Source organism: Thermobia domestica, chromosome 4 (assembly GCF_964235325.1).
Source record: "Thermobia domestica chromosome 4, izTheDome1.hap1.1, whole genome shotgun sequence".
Taxonomy (NCBI): domain Eukaryota; kingdom Metazoa; phylum Arthropoda; class Insecta; order Zygentoma; family Lepismatidae; genus Thermobia; species Thermobia domestica.
In genome coordinates this window covers 31,158,560-31,172,271 of record NC_137457.1, presented here as the reverse complement: position 1 = coordinate 31,172,271, position 13,712 = coordinate 31,158,560, and the positions used below count along the sequence as shown (strand labels likewise).

General features: G+C 36.5%; 1 protein-coding gene across 1 annotated transcript in view; it reads right to left on the bottom strand.

Moving 5' to 3' along the window:
• Positions 1-8,435: 8,435 nt before the first annotated feature.
• The window catches only part of LOC145683814 (uncharacterized), a 45,667-nt gene continuing 40,390 nt past the window's right edge, over positions 8,436-13,712 (bottom strand). The window contains exon 4 of the mRNA XM_081755407.1: positions 8,436-10,529. Within this exon, the coding sequence (XP_081611533.1) occupies positions 8,935-10,529 (1,595 nt within the window). The 3' untranslated portion in view covers positions 8,436-8,934. The remainder of the gene's footprint in view (positions 10,530-13,712) is intronic.

Here is a 13,712-nt window from a genome sequence, read left to right as displayed (position 1 = left end):
GAGTACTCGAAAGTATACACCAGATTTGACTCGACTTGACTCGAAACTCGACCCGAATTTGATTCGAGTGAGAGGAAATTTTTCAAGCCGAGGTCTCGGGTCGAGCTCAAAGATGTCTGTTTCTAGTCGAATCGCGTTTCAAAGAAAACTTGCTCGAACTCACTCGTGCCCATCTTCACGAGTAACGCAGTATGGCATTTTAGTTAATGTTACATTAGATTAAAATATTCATATAGCTGTTAGGTAAAAATTTGTCTTTGCATTTACATAAATCGATTCAGAACGTGTAATAATAATAATAATAATAATAATAATAATAATAATAATAATAATAATAATAATAATAATAATAATAATAGCGGTAGTAATACTCGTCTGAAAACTGAATTAATAAGATTTTTTCAAATATTCAAAGTTTCAGATCTAAAAGTAACGCGTTACTAACGCGTTACTTTTGAAGTAAAGAAACAGTTACTTTTTTTAGGCAAGTAATGCGTTAGTAACGCGTTACATTTTAAGAAAAAGTAAAGTGGCTTGTAACGCGTTACATTTTTACAAGTAACTTACCCAACAGTGCTACTCGGAAGGATAGGGGCAAATAGAAAAGTCAACATTCATTCTGCCCATTTTTCATGCATCATACACTTCAGAAAAAAAATCATATAATACTGATATGTAAGAAAATATTAGTATTGTTTGTTTGTTTTCTGTATACAAAGAACCATTTAGGTTTTTTTATCTCATATGGTTGAGGTTTTGCTCTGCGGCTGAAAAACACGGCTTGTAAATATAGACTCTTACTGACTGCAGGTGCACGAAAAAAAAACTGTTGGATTCCTCTTCCCACCCACTTCAAGTGTGGATATCCTGGACACATACAAACTGAGCGGTACGATCTTTCAGTTCTTCCCAGTAGAGGTGCCAGCAGTGATTGCTAAATGAAAAAGTGAGCATCTGGTGGCGAAAAGGCGAAGTGCTCGGACAAGGGGGAGGGCATGGTGGAAAGGCTACAAGGTGGTTACATACGCATGTCGCCTGGAGCGCTGTCGTGGCTGTGACGACGTCATCTGGTTTGCAAGAGACAACGGGAAAAGGCGCGGCTTTAAGTGACAAGTGGAAATTCTTTGTTGCTTTGTTCTTTTAAATGATATCGAGAATGCCTAACTGTGCAGTGTACGGCTGTAGTAATTATAGAAAAACTAAGGGAACTAATATAAAATACTTTAGATTTCCTCAAAAAGAGGGGGAATGTCTCCAGAAATGGATTTTAGCTTGCAGGCGATAGGACAAAATAAACCTAAAATATGGTAAGTTTTACATAAAAGTAATAAATAAATGTAATGTTAAATGAAATTATAAAAAGTGATTACATTATGTAGTTTCTTTTTAGTATTAATAGTATTTAATAATAGTATATAGGGCTACAGTAGCTTGTGTTGATTCTGCATACAAAAATCCAATAGTACGATTTAACAAGACGAACTTTGAAGCAAGACCCGGATTTGAAATCATGAGGGAGGGGAACCGACAGAGGTGATCATTTCTATCATCATTTCCATAAGATATTGAGACAAAATATTCCCCACAGAGGCAGGCATGTAACTCGAGAAGGGAGGCATGATTATCTAGCAGCCTTACTTTCCTCGAGTTGCGCAAATGGAGAGCATTGAACGCGTTAAAGTAGTTTAGGTCCCATTTCATTCTGGAGGTGTGCATTCCCTGTAGCCTCGGTACTAAAACGGGATGTTGCACTTCAAATTGACTAACGAATGGAAGGTTCGTAATAACGATTAGCGGTTACAATGATATATAACAATGTATTAGATCAAGAGAATGAAGTATCCACCTATCATGTCAGGGCGACATTATCGGGACATTTTTACACTCAGATTTTGAAATTTTTGTTCATTTTAATCATAACTTTGGTTAATTACATATACATATTTAGGGGCCCGCTCCAGAATTACAAAGTTAATAATAACTGCAGTAAATTTTAAAATATGGTAGATTCTCAACCAATAAAGGAAGCACGGTAGCTCAGTGGCAGAAGTCTCACCTCTGCTGCAAGGGGTACTGGTCGGCTTCTCGGTCAAGTGAGTTTCTGGTGGATAACATCGTGTCCGTGAGTTTCTCGGGGTACTTCCACATTCTCATTCCACCAAATTCCACATAATCATTCACTTGCATTTATCTTTTGTCTTCTTTAGTCCATGGGACAGAAGAGAGAAAACTTAACGAGAAAATTAAGAAAATTATGTAATTTTATGGTTTATATGTTTTCTAGTCTAGCTGTAACACCCCTACATCGTCTTCACCTACGCCTAGTATTTTGTTTCTTGCTTGAATTAGTCATGTTGCAATTTCTTTTTTTGAGGTGCTTTGTATATACATATTTATTTTTATGTATTTTTAGAACACAATAAATAGTATATGTAACGTTTTATTTCGTACAAATGTTTAATAATACAGTTTGTTATGGCATAAATTTTGACACTAATATTCAGAGAACTGTCAGTTTCACCAAACCTTTTGTTCAAATACAAATTCTATAAATAAGCGATCAGCGATTTGAAATAAGATTTTTTTATAAATCAAAAATAAAAACAATGTTTAAAATATTAAATACGTGCGTCCCTGTTCAATAAAGTTTTTAACTTCCCCTGAGATTCTGACGAAACTTACACGGGAGCAACCTCTTAAAAAAATGTACAAGCATAACGAAAATATACGTATGACCTACGTGCATTTCTGTTTACGAAAACCATCAATTCTCCCTTGAGATATTCTCAAAATTAATATGGGGTCATCAGTAAAGAATTCTCTTTCAAGCAAAATAATAATAACAGTAAATCAAAACCGATCAATGTGTTACGAAAATATACTTGAGCTTACATAAATATATAATAATGAAATGCATTAACGACACGCTGTGTTATAGATTATTCAGGCCTATACATACTCGAGTGTATTACTTCAGGTGTTTAAAAAAGAAAAGAAAGAAAAAAAGAAAAGAAAAGAAAGTAAAAGTAGAAAATGTAGTGAGTAATATTGGCTTGTTCAATCTTCAAAGTCGTTTAATATGAACTGATATTGCTGTTTCTTTTGCTATTGTAAATATCTTCCTTTGAATTCACTTAGCTTAAGCATTGATTACATTATGTTTATATAATTATTGTTTGTACTAAAATTTTTACTTCGTTGAAGATCACTATAAATAGAAGAAAAGTTTGCGTGTAAGATACCAGCGAGCAAGAGCTTGTTAAAAGTTTATCTGACTCTCGCTGGCTACGCCTGAGACCAAGATGACGTCATGCGCCAGAACGACAAGAATGTAGCACTGCATTGCATCCACCTTGTACATTTTGGTGGATGCCTTTCCACCATGGGGGAGGGCACAGGAACCTTAAGTGGAGAAGTTTGCAAGGGCATCTTGCATTTTGTGGCGTATAATGGACCATCACTCATTCAGAATTTTGACAAATCTCCATTAAAGTTCTAAATTACGTAGGAAGATACTGGATTTTATTAACGAGAGCCATTAATGGGTTCACGTTTTAGATCTCCATAATATCAAAGAGCATCTTAAGTTACAATTACGATAAAATAAACTTTTAAGTAGATAACTAATACAGCTCTATTTCAGTTCAAATTTGTTTGTATCTGATTAAACTTTCAAAATATCAAATTACATCTTTCAATAATTACAATCATTTTTAATTGCTATACTCTGATAAACAAAAGTCTATTTCTTTAAGCAGTTGTTCACTTTTTAAAAAAACGAAACAATAATTGAGAAGATCTGCTTTACTTAGTGAAAAAAAGGACTAGCTCGGGAAATTAATACTCCCGGAAGTAGGAACTAAATACACGGTTCTGTTTTGATGGTGTTATCCGTTTTCTTGCCACGTTACATAAATATATATAGCAGAAATCAAACTCTTGCTGATGTTGGCTCCATTGCTAGCGCTGCAGGGTAGTGCGGAAATCGCTTTTGGCGTTGGTTCAAACCCGGCCCACGGAAAGTTTTTTAATTGTCATAACACTTTTTTCATTAAAACAAGATGGAAATAATACTCATAAAAGGGACTTACTTGCTTTTGTGCAATAAGTAGGAGTAGTAGTAGGAGGAGGAGGAGTGGGAATAGTAGTATTAGTACGAAGAACGGGTTAGAAGCCCCGCAGGGCTCGTTTTGTTCCACCTTGACCACCATGATATAAATTTTGAGTCCAATTTAAAACAGCTCGCTAGTGTAGCGCGCGAAAATAAACATACTTTTGGGAGTATTACTCTTCCGTGCAGGTCGTGATAAAAATTCTAATTTTATTTTTTATATGATAAAATTTTAAGGTGCAGAGTTAGATTCTGTTCGTCAATGCCTAAATTTACTATTGAATTATTAAACATTATAGTAAGTTTATTGCCGAAGTCAACAACAAAATGATAACACAGACTTGATAAATAATTAACAGGAAATCACGAAGGATAAATTACATCAATTTCAATTATGTAACGATATTTAACTTATGTAATGTTATCACCGAACGCGAGGCATTACACTTTGCTCATTATTACATGTGCATGCTAGCTTTGTATGAGAAATGCGGATGAAGTCCTGTTGTTCCTAGTGCTAATAAGTAATTTCGCAGAGCTTTATTTCATTTGTAATAATAGGACAGTGATTGAGATCTTTCTGAAAATTCAGCAAATGACAAGAACTTCACAACATTGACATCTAGCAAAAATAAATTAGAATAAATCATAAACTATTTGTTAAACTTTTAATATATCATTCAGAAAGGCAATGCAAACGTCCGACCGGCCATGCAAAAATTACACTTGTTTTTAGATACTCAGCGCCCCTAATGGCATTAATAGACAACATCTAACAAAGTAACGCTATAGAGTGCAGTTGTTTTGTTCATTTCTGCGAGAAATCTAACTAATATAGTATCTACTCCAATTTGAGAAAATTTATTAATTTTCATTTCTGCTTTCGTTAAATCATGCATTTAGCTTTAATTTTCCATTCTATATTTCTTTCTTTTCTTAAAAAAAACTCGATTTAACTTTGTTGGAACATTTTAGGAGAATCGCAAATTCCGATACCATGAAAAAGAAACAAAAATTATGTCTACGTTTAGAATATCACTACCTGTTCCAATTCTTTCTGTTATTTTGTTCTGGCTTTTTTAATTATTTTCCTTAATAGCATGATTCTTGTAGCAGCCATATTTAAAAGCAGGGCTTTAGATACATCCATCCTGTTCCAACAACTTCAGTAAACTGGAAGGTTAGAACGTGAACAACAAGCAAGAGAAAGCGAGAAGAATGACCACTTGTTATATATATAGCGATATATATATATATATATTACGCTCATATTTTTACGCTAGGTGTTTGGGCGAACTTACGAAATTTACATTATTTTACGGACCGAAATTGCTTACTAAAAAGTGCGTCAATGTACCAGAGGAATTCTAAAAGTAAAGTCACATTTGCAATACTTTTCACTTTTCAGGGATTGGCAACACTGCTAGTAGCCAGCATTGAGTAAATGTAATTGGCAACACTTCGAGACGTGAGAAATGAAATGAAATCTTTAAGTTTTACGTCCCACGGTTATGCCGGTTAGGCTAAAGGAGACGGTGATCATGAGAGAGATGAGTGAAATGGTGGAATGAAAAGTGGGAGGAAACGGGAGAACCCCGAAAAACCCACGAGCACGGTGTTTGTCCACCACAAAGTCCACACGGCGCGAGCTTTGATCGAACCAGGGACCCCAAGCACAGGAGGGGAACGCTCTACCACTGAGCCACCGCGCTCCCACTTCGAGAGAGCGTGTCGCTCGTATTCCTGCATTAGTCGTTGGAGTGTAGCAGACTCTCAAACATGGCTGCTCCATTGGCGATCTGCGCCAAGGTGGAAATGAGAGTAGTGATTCGCTTTTTGTGTGCGGAAGGTGTGAAACCTGCGGAAATTATTCGTCGAATGCAAGCACAATATGGTGACATCTGTTTATCGCGAAGAAAGATACGTGTGGGTAGAGCGTTTTAAACAAGGAAGAATTTCATATGACGACGAAAGATCCGGCAGGGCATCGACCTCAACAACTGAAGAACTTGAGTACATCATCCCGAAATGGAAAATAAGGCTGAGTGCATGGTTTGAAAACACCCATCATCACCAGAAGTTAAGAAATTTAAACATCAGCCATCAGCTAGTCATTGATGCGGTGCAAAATTGGATACAGATGCAAACAAAAATCTTTTTTTTTTTTTAATCTAAAAACTTTTGAAACATTGGGAAAAGAATATTGAAGTCCAGGGAGGTTAAGTAGAAAAATAAGGTACGTTTTAGTTTTTTGTCATTAGAATAAGTGCCTCCTCCTCAAATGTGCTTTTACTTTTTGAATTTTTCTCGTCTGTATGGCTTTAGATCCCCTGAAATAAAATAAAAAATCACTTTATGCAATTTTGTTGTGGGTTCATTCCGAACAGCTACAATAATTCCAAATTTCAACTTTCCACATCAACCGTAAGTACACGTTGTTTTATGTCAGTTAGTCAGTTCATGTATTTTTTATATGAATTAGGATTATGATAAGCTACACAAAGTATGCAAACCATGTAGAAACGAGGAAATTGTAATACAACTTAAGAGATATAAACTGCTTTGCTTTAACAAGTTATGCCTCTGATCACCTTTGTGGCTAAGCAGTTAGCGTACACGTCTTTGGCGTAGGAGATTCGGGTTCGATTCCCAGCGGGAGTTCATGTGGTCCGGATTCAACGTTAATCAGTAGGTTCCGTCTTATATACCTTCGCTGTTGAAGGGGATGTTAAACTGAAAATCAACTCAACTCAGGTTATGCCTGTTATTGTTCTAAGCACATGATGAACAAGTACGTAACTGAGACAGAGTTTGGAATTACATTCTCCTCTGAGCAAGTTTCTGAGTGGATTTCGAAACCTTATTTCTACTACAAACCATTTGGCTCACCTAAAATACCATACTAAAAAATTTTCTTTCATTGTCAGCACCTTCCTGAAAAAATTCTTCGATCTACAGAAAGATGACGACATAGATTGATTTTCTTTTTAGGAATCATAAACAAGTTTTAAGACTAGGACCTTAGCATGAATTGCACAAAATAGCTTTCTGGTGCTATTTATAAAGAACTTTCTGATAGATCGTTACTTCAGATCTGTATTGATGATAATTTCTTAGAGTGTTTTCTACAAGGTAAGGCGGCTCATAAGATAGTGTTCTTAATGTGAAACTGTGTGCTGCTGCCGTAAACATTGTTTCGTCTTAGACGTAGAACACACATTTGGGTTTGATGTGTTAACAATCAAGTTATTCATCATCGATACAAATACCATTTTCATATCAGTCGAAACCTATAACTGACATTATATGCTGCTGAAATCTTTGAAATGAACTCTTTCTGTTTAAGGTCCTAGGCTTATGACCATTAGGCTAAGGGAGACAATGATTAAGGCAAGAGAATGATGATGGGAATAATCGGTAGAATAAAATGTTGGAGAAAACGGAAATACCCCCCAGAAAACCCACCGACACGACGTTGTCCACCAGAAGCTTACTTGACAGGGGATCGAACCGGGCACCCCATGCACCAAAGATGAGCGCTCTACCAGTGAGCCACAATGCCTCCCTTATATCATGTTGTTTGGTGGTCGAAAGAGAGAGTTGTCAATACGGGTATCATTAATCTCTTGAGTCCCACTTTTCAGTCTTTTCTTTTGGTTGCCGCTTGACAAGATGACCAACTATCAGGATCTTCACTACGATTGTCTACAAGTTAATGATCCTTTCACCTGCACCTGGGGTTTCATTCATACAGATCCATTCCTATTATACCATAGTCTAATTCAGTCCAAGTTAAACTATGATTGTATTTGTAACTTGTCAGCACCTGCATTTTTATAAAGCAACTTATAACTCCTCATTGCATAGGCATTTTAATAGCTATTGGTTCTTTCTACATTAGTCCTGTTGCTGCTTTTTATGCTGAAGCAAAAGAACGATTCATTGTCCTAAGGGACTTCTTCTGAATTATGTAGCCCGTAAACGCTACATTGCTGACCATTCGTGCAGCTTCCCTCTGCGCCGGAGCCATATATGCAATCTTTGGCCATCGTTCAACTGTTGCAGTCATCGAAGCAAACGAAGAAAAATGGCTATATATATATTGATATATGTAAAATAGAATAGACTTTGCAATGAAACTGTTGCTAAACACAAATTTTCAGAATGGAGGCGTTACATTTTAAGAGGAATGCGTATTATCTTCTGAATCGTACAAGAAACTACACAGCTGGAAAATTGATTAAAATCATCGAGAAATAACTGTAAGAAAAGTCAATAATATCAAATTCTCAACATAATTTATTTCCTCTAACTACATATTTATACATATTTTTTAACTCCGTAAATATAGTCTTAAAGTGTTACTGATAAAGCACACTAGTAGTTGCTACTGTGAAGAGAATTACTATCTTCCCATAAAACGAAACTACTTAACCCTTTCACAGAGGAAGTCGACTTTTGTCGACAGAAAGAAAATTTCCTTAACATGCGAATGTCGACTATAGTCGACAGGTTAAAATTGGTTTGCCCGTATCTTGGCTTTGTCGAGAATAGTCGCCGAAGTTGTACCGTTCAATTTTTTGTGTTCTATTGTTTTCGATAAACAATAGAAATCACACAGAAAAGCTTTGGCGACTATAGTTACCTAAAACAAAACCAAGATACAGACAAATTTTAACACGTCGACTATAATCGACATTCGCAGGTTAGGGAAATTTCTTTCCGTCGCCTTCCACAGTGAAAGGGTTAAAGCTAGTCAATTTGTTTCTAAGTTATTGACAAGAGAACGCGTACTCTATGCCCTTACTTTTCTTCTTAGCTGTCTATCCTTGGTGCTCAAACGGCAGTATAAAATCAATACTTCCATCTGTAGGATATTGATTTAAAGTGCCATGTATTGTACTTTCATTACAACGGAACCATTTACCTGGTACATACTTCCCGAAAGGAAATTTGTAAGCATGTTTTAGCCAGTTAACACCATAATAGTTACGAGCATATGCACCAGGATTAACTGGACCATATAACCACAGACCATGGAGATGTAGTTTTGTTGGGCTTCGCTGAAGATCAGCCGGTAATAGTACATTGCTGAAATTGTAAGTACTGAACATGTCAACATGCAAAATTCGTGTCCTCATACGAAAATGAGGGCTCCATCGGTTCAAACTTTTATTTTTGTAATGAACCAAAGTAATCCCATTTCTTTTGAATCGTTTTTGTGCTTTATAATATGTTACATTATGTTTATTATCAAATAATATGTCCCCGTCAAAATCCCAAGGCATTGAGGTTTCCAGCTTTACAGCACTAACAACAGAACCTGCCATTAACTCGTACGAAATATTGTTTTCTTTCGAAAATTTATCGAAGAATCTGAACATCCGCTTATAATATTCAAAAGTACAAGGAGGTAACAAGTAAAGCTTAATCCACATAACTGTTAACCATTCCAGTTTTAGCTCTCTGCACCCAAATAAATGTAGAGTCTTTGGAAGTATGTGTATTCCAGTAATAATATGTTGTATAGCCAATGGCAGCCATGACTCTCTTGTAGTTCGCGTTATATGTGTTATTCCTGACGTAAAATATGTAACATCTGGGCAATTAACAACTAAAACACCAGCCTGTTTTACTTCAAGAAACCAGTCTGCTAGTACCACATCTGACGGTAAGTCTTCATCGAAAGGAATGTCATGTAAAACTCTTGTCTTAGCTACTAAAGGGCCATCTAAGTAGTCGCAGAACACACAACCATTTACTGAGTTACTGTATTCTTCACGGTACCGTAGAAAATAGTTATTAATCTCAGTCTGATAACACCCTGGAATTGGGTGCCCAGTCAGGTCATGGAGTGTTCCTCCGAGCACTCCAATATCAGGTACAGAATGAATCATTTGAATTTGACTCTCTAAGGCAGCTTTCAAGTCCAAATGTATTAAATCTCTTGTCATTAATATATAAGGAGTTGTTACAGTATTAGCTAACTTATTTAGCACTTTTCCATAAGTAACATTTTCACTTTCAATTGTTATAACTTGCACATTATTGTACTTCTTGGCAGTTTTAAAAGTCTCATTTCTGTTAGAAGCTACAACTATAGGTAAAGTGTTACTAAACTCCCTTATGTTCTGTAAAAGTTCATTAAATCTTTCTAATTGTACATCAGTTACATTTACCGTGTCTACTACAGCAGTAATTAAACTAGGTACATTTATTGATATTCCTTTCTTACGAAAATGATATCCACTCCTAGTTTTATTGAGAACTACGAAACAATTGCGTTTCATTCTTTTTGTTAACATTAGTTTTTCGAGACGACTTGACTGCGTATCACTTATGAATGTTCTTCGGTCTAATAGATTAACAACGCGACGTAACATTAATGTGGTAGAAAGCGTAACATTCTCTCTGCGATCTGAAAAGAAAAGAAGTAAAACATTCATATTACAAAACGTGAAATATTATATTGTTCAAGCAGAAAATACATGCATAGGGGAGAGGTGGGTAAAATGATCCCTCAAGGTAAAATGATTCCCCATCCTTACATCGGAAACTGGTGGCGCTGCCTGTCGTATTGTGTGGTTGCTACATTGCACAAAATAAACTGTCCTTGTTCATCAGTTCTGTTTGGATGAGAAACGTTTTATTAGTGTACCAGACGAAAAAGTAACATTTGCATAACATTATAAGGTAAGTGGTATTTTTGCTGTGTTTGTAGTAACACATGAATTAGAATTTAAGTGAGACACTATTTGTTAAAAAGTCTGGCTTAATTATATACATTTAGCAATACAGGTGGAAGTGTTCTCCATGTTTCGTCATACAAGAACGTATTTAATGGAAGCCATACGAAAAGGCAAAACAATCCCGGGAACATTTTGTTTTAGGATTATTACATTTTCTTAGGGATCATTTTGCCGCTTTTGTTTATTTGACTCGACTCATGCTCAATGCAGATGAGCATGATAATGAAATACTTGGAGCTGGGCCTATTTTAAGTGATGTCCAATAAAACTCATGGAACCATCCTAGGCCTGCTCTTCTGGAAACTACTATTCCAAAATTAAAGGAATATAAAAAGAAAGCAATGTTTTCTAAAACGAAGAAGTTGTAAGGCGTAAAAAAGTAACATTAAGTATCATCTGCTCTTGAATACGAATACATAAAAGATACCGAGTGTATCTATTGTCATTACTTATATTTGAAATCTGCTGAAGGTGAGAGTTGGATAATGTGTCAACAGTTCCAAGAATGGGCCCACGTTCAGTGTGCTGGTGTTGATGAAGATGAAGATTTCTTTGTGTGTGACATGTGTTCTGCCACTTAGGCTACAAAAAAGCATAACAGAACTAAGTGTTCAAAAAAGTTTTCAATATTGAAAAATATATTACCTAGTTTAACAGACTATAAGTACTATTATTACTAACATACTTTAACAAAGTATTACTATATCCTGTACTCCATTAAAAAAATAATCATTTCTGTAAATTAACAAGGTTTTTCTATTATTTTCAATGGAGGGATCATTTCACCCACCCCTTAAGGCAAAAATGATCATTTCGCGATTGGTTCAAATTTGTGTCAAAATAATATCAAAGATGTTTATCGACAATGTTCAAAATTGCACATTACAAACCTGAGATAACTTCTTATTATACCGACATAATTACCACTAGATCATTAGAGATAAGATCTGGAAGCCAAGTTGTCTTAAGGAGATCATTTTATCCACCTCTCCCCTACTTATTAATCTCATGCAAATCATGAGATTGAAAATATATCAGATATCAGCGTTGGTAAAGGTTAGGTGGTAGCTGTATCGAAGAGTTATTGATGGTAGTGTGTTAGGGAAAGTGAAAAACAGTAGAATGACATTGTGCAATAAATTGGACAGACGGAGAGAACGTGTAAAATGGGCCACATCTCTGATATCGCAAGAAAGCAAATCATTGACGTTCGGTTATATGGTGGCTAGCGTGACGAAAGTGCCACCTGGGTTGAATGTGTCGCGACGGACAGTGTCTAAGGTGACGGCCTACATGTGTCATGGAAAAAACACATCGGCCCTCAGTGATAGTCCCACTGATGAGTGGAAACCTGAGGTAAGATGGGATGAGTCGCCGTTCATATGATATGCGTCGTTCATATGATAAGCCACCCGCCGTGTTTATGTGCGACAGACACCGAAAGAATTATATGATATGCATTGTTTTCATCCAAGGGTTAAACACGACAATATCCACGTTTCCACAGGGTCCTGTGAGCATATATTTTAATCACACTCTACCCTATTCATAGCAGCTAAATGCAGGGTTCTGATTGATTCGAGTTATCTGTTTGTCGCCACGTAGCATACATATTGCACAAATCTAACGTCAGGTGCTGTCGGTTCTCGTAGTTGAGAATGCTATCGAGCGGGCAGGTAATAAACATCGCTTTTGGCATAGTTTCAAACCTAGGCCGGAGAAAGGTTTTCTTATAATTTTAATTTTCATATTTTTTTCAATAATGCGTACTCATGAAAATAATACTCATTCTTCCTTTTGCGCAATATATAAAGCAAAAATTGCTTTATGTACCATTTACCTAGAGATTTCTGGTAGCCCTTATATACAATGATGTTATAAACCAACTGGAAAGTAAGAAGTAGTCCGAAGCAAGGGGTTGTAGGAGTAGTGAAGAGATAGAGAGTGAGAGGTGCCGGAGGTACCAAGAGGGGGAAAGATTACACACGTTACGAAACAACTCAGCAAGCGTTAGCGAGCGAAGGATGTTAGAAGCTCCGCGAAACTCCTTTTATTCCACCTTTGTGCCCATGATAATACCACATGACATTACGGGTACACCTCGGGTGGTACAACTTAAATGTAAATCTAATCTCACCTGCTTCCTTGTGGCCAACTTAAAACAGTTGTCTAGGGAGGCGTGTAAAAAAAATGACAGTTACCGGTGACGTTATTGCTCATGGTTATGTCGCCATCTTAGAATATTATATCCAGATGTTGTTTCAGTCAAATGATGTCATATTCCAGGATCATAATGCGTTTAGCTACATAACTGTTGCAGTGTGGTTTGAGGAACGTTGGAATCAAATTGAACATCTATGGTCCGCCCAATCCTCAGATGTGTGTGATCCGATTTAGACAGACGATTGCGACGTTGAATTTTCTCCATTATCCTCTCTCACATAACTGAGTGATTGCATTGCACGCAAGTGAAATAATGTTGCACTTACTACTAATCACCAGACACCATTTCGTGTTGCATCAGAACTTGTCTTAAGCAGATTGGTAGTCGAGAGCAGTATTAATCATATAAGTTCAACTTATTACAGGTGATCCATTAAACTGATAAGCTGGACACGCATGCAAAAACAATACATGATGGAACCTCTTTACAGTCAAATTAATTTCAACCAAGGTATATCGTCTGTAGAGCCGAGATGAAGTGGGTCGGGGGGGGGGGTCAGCAGGACGTAATTCACTGCGACCAACAACCCACCATGGCACACTGACCCACTCTGAACCACCCACCCAATACGACCTACAGATCCACTCTGCTCAGTGCATTGTAGATCGTAACATCTGAGCACTTGTAA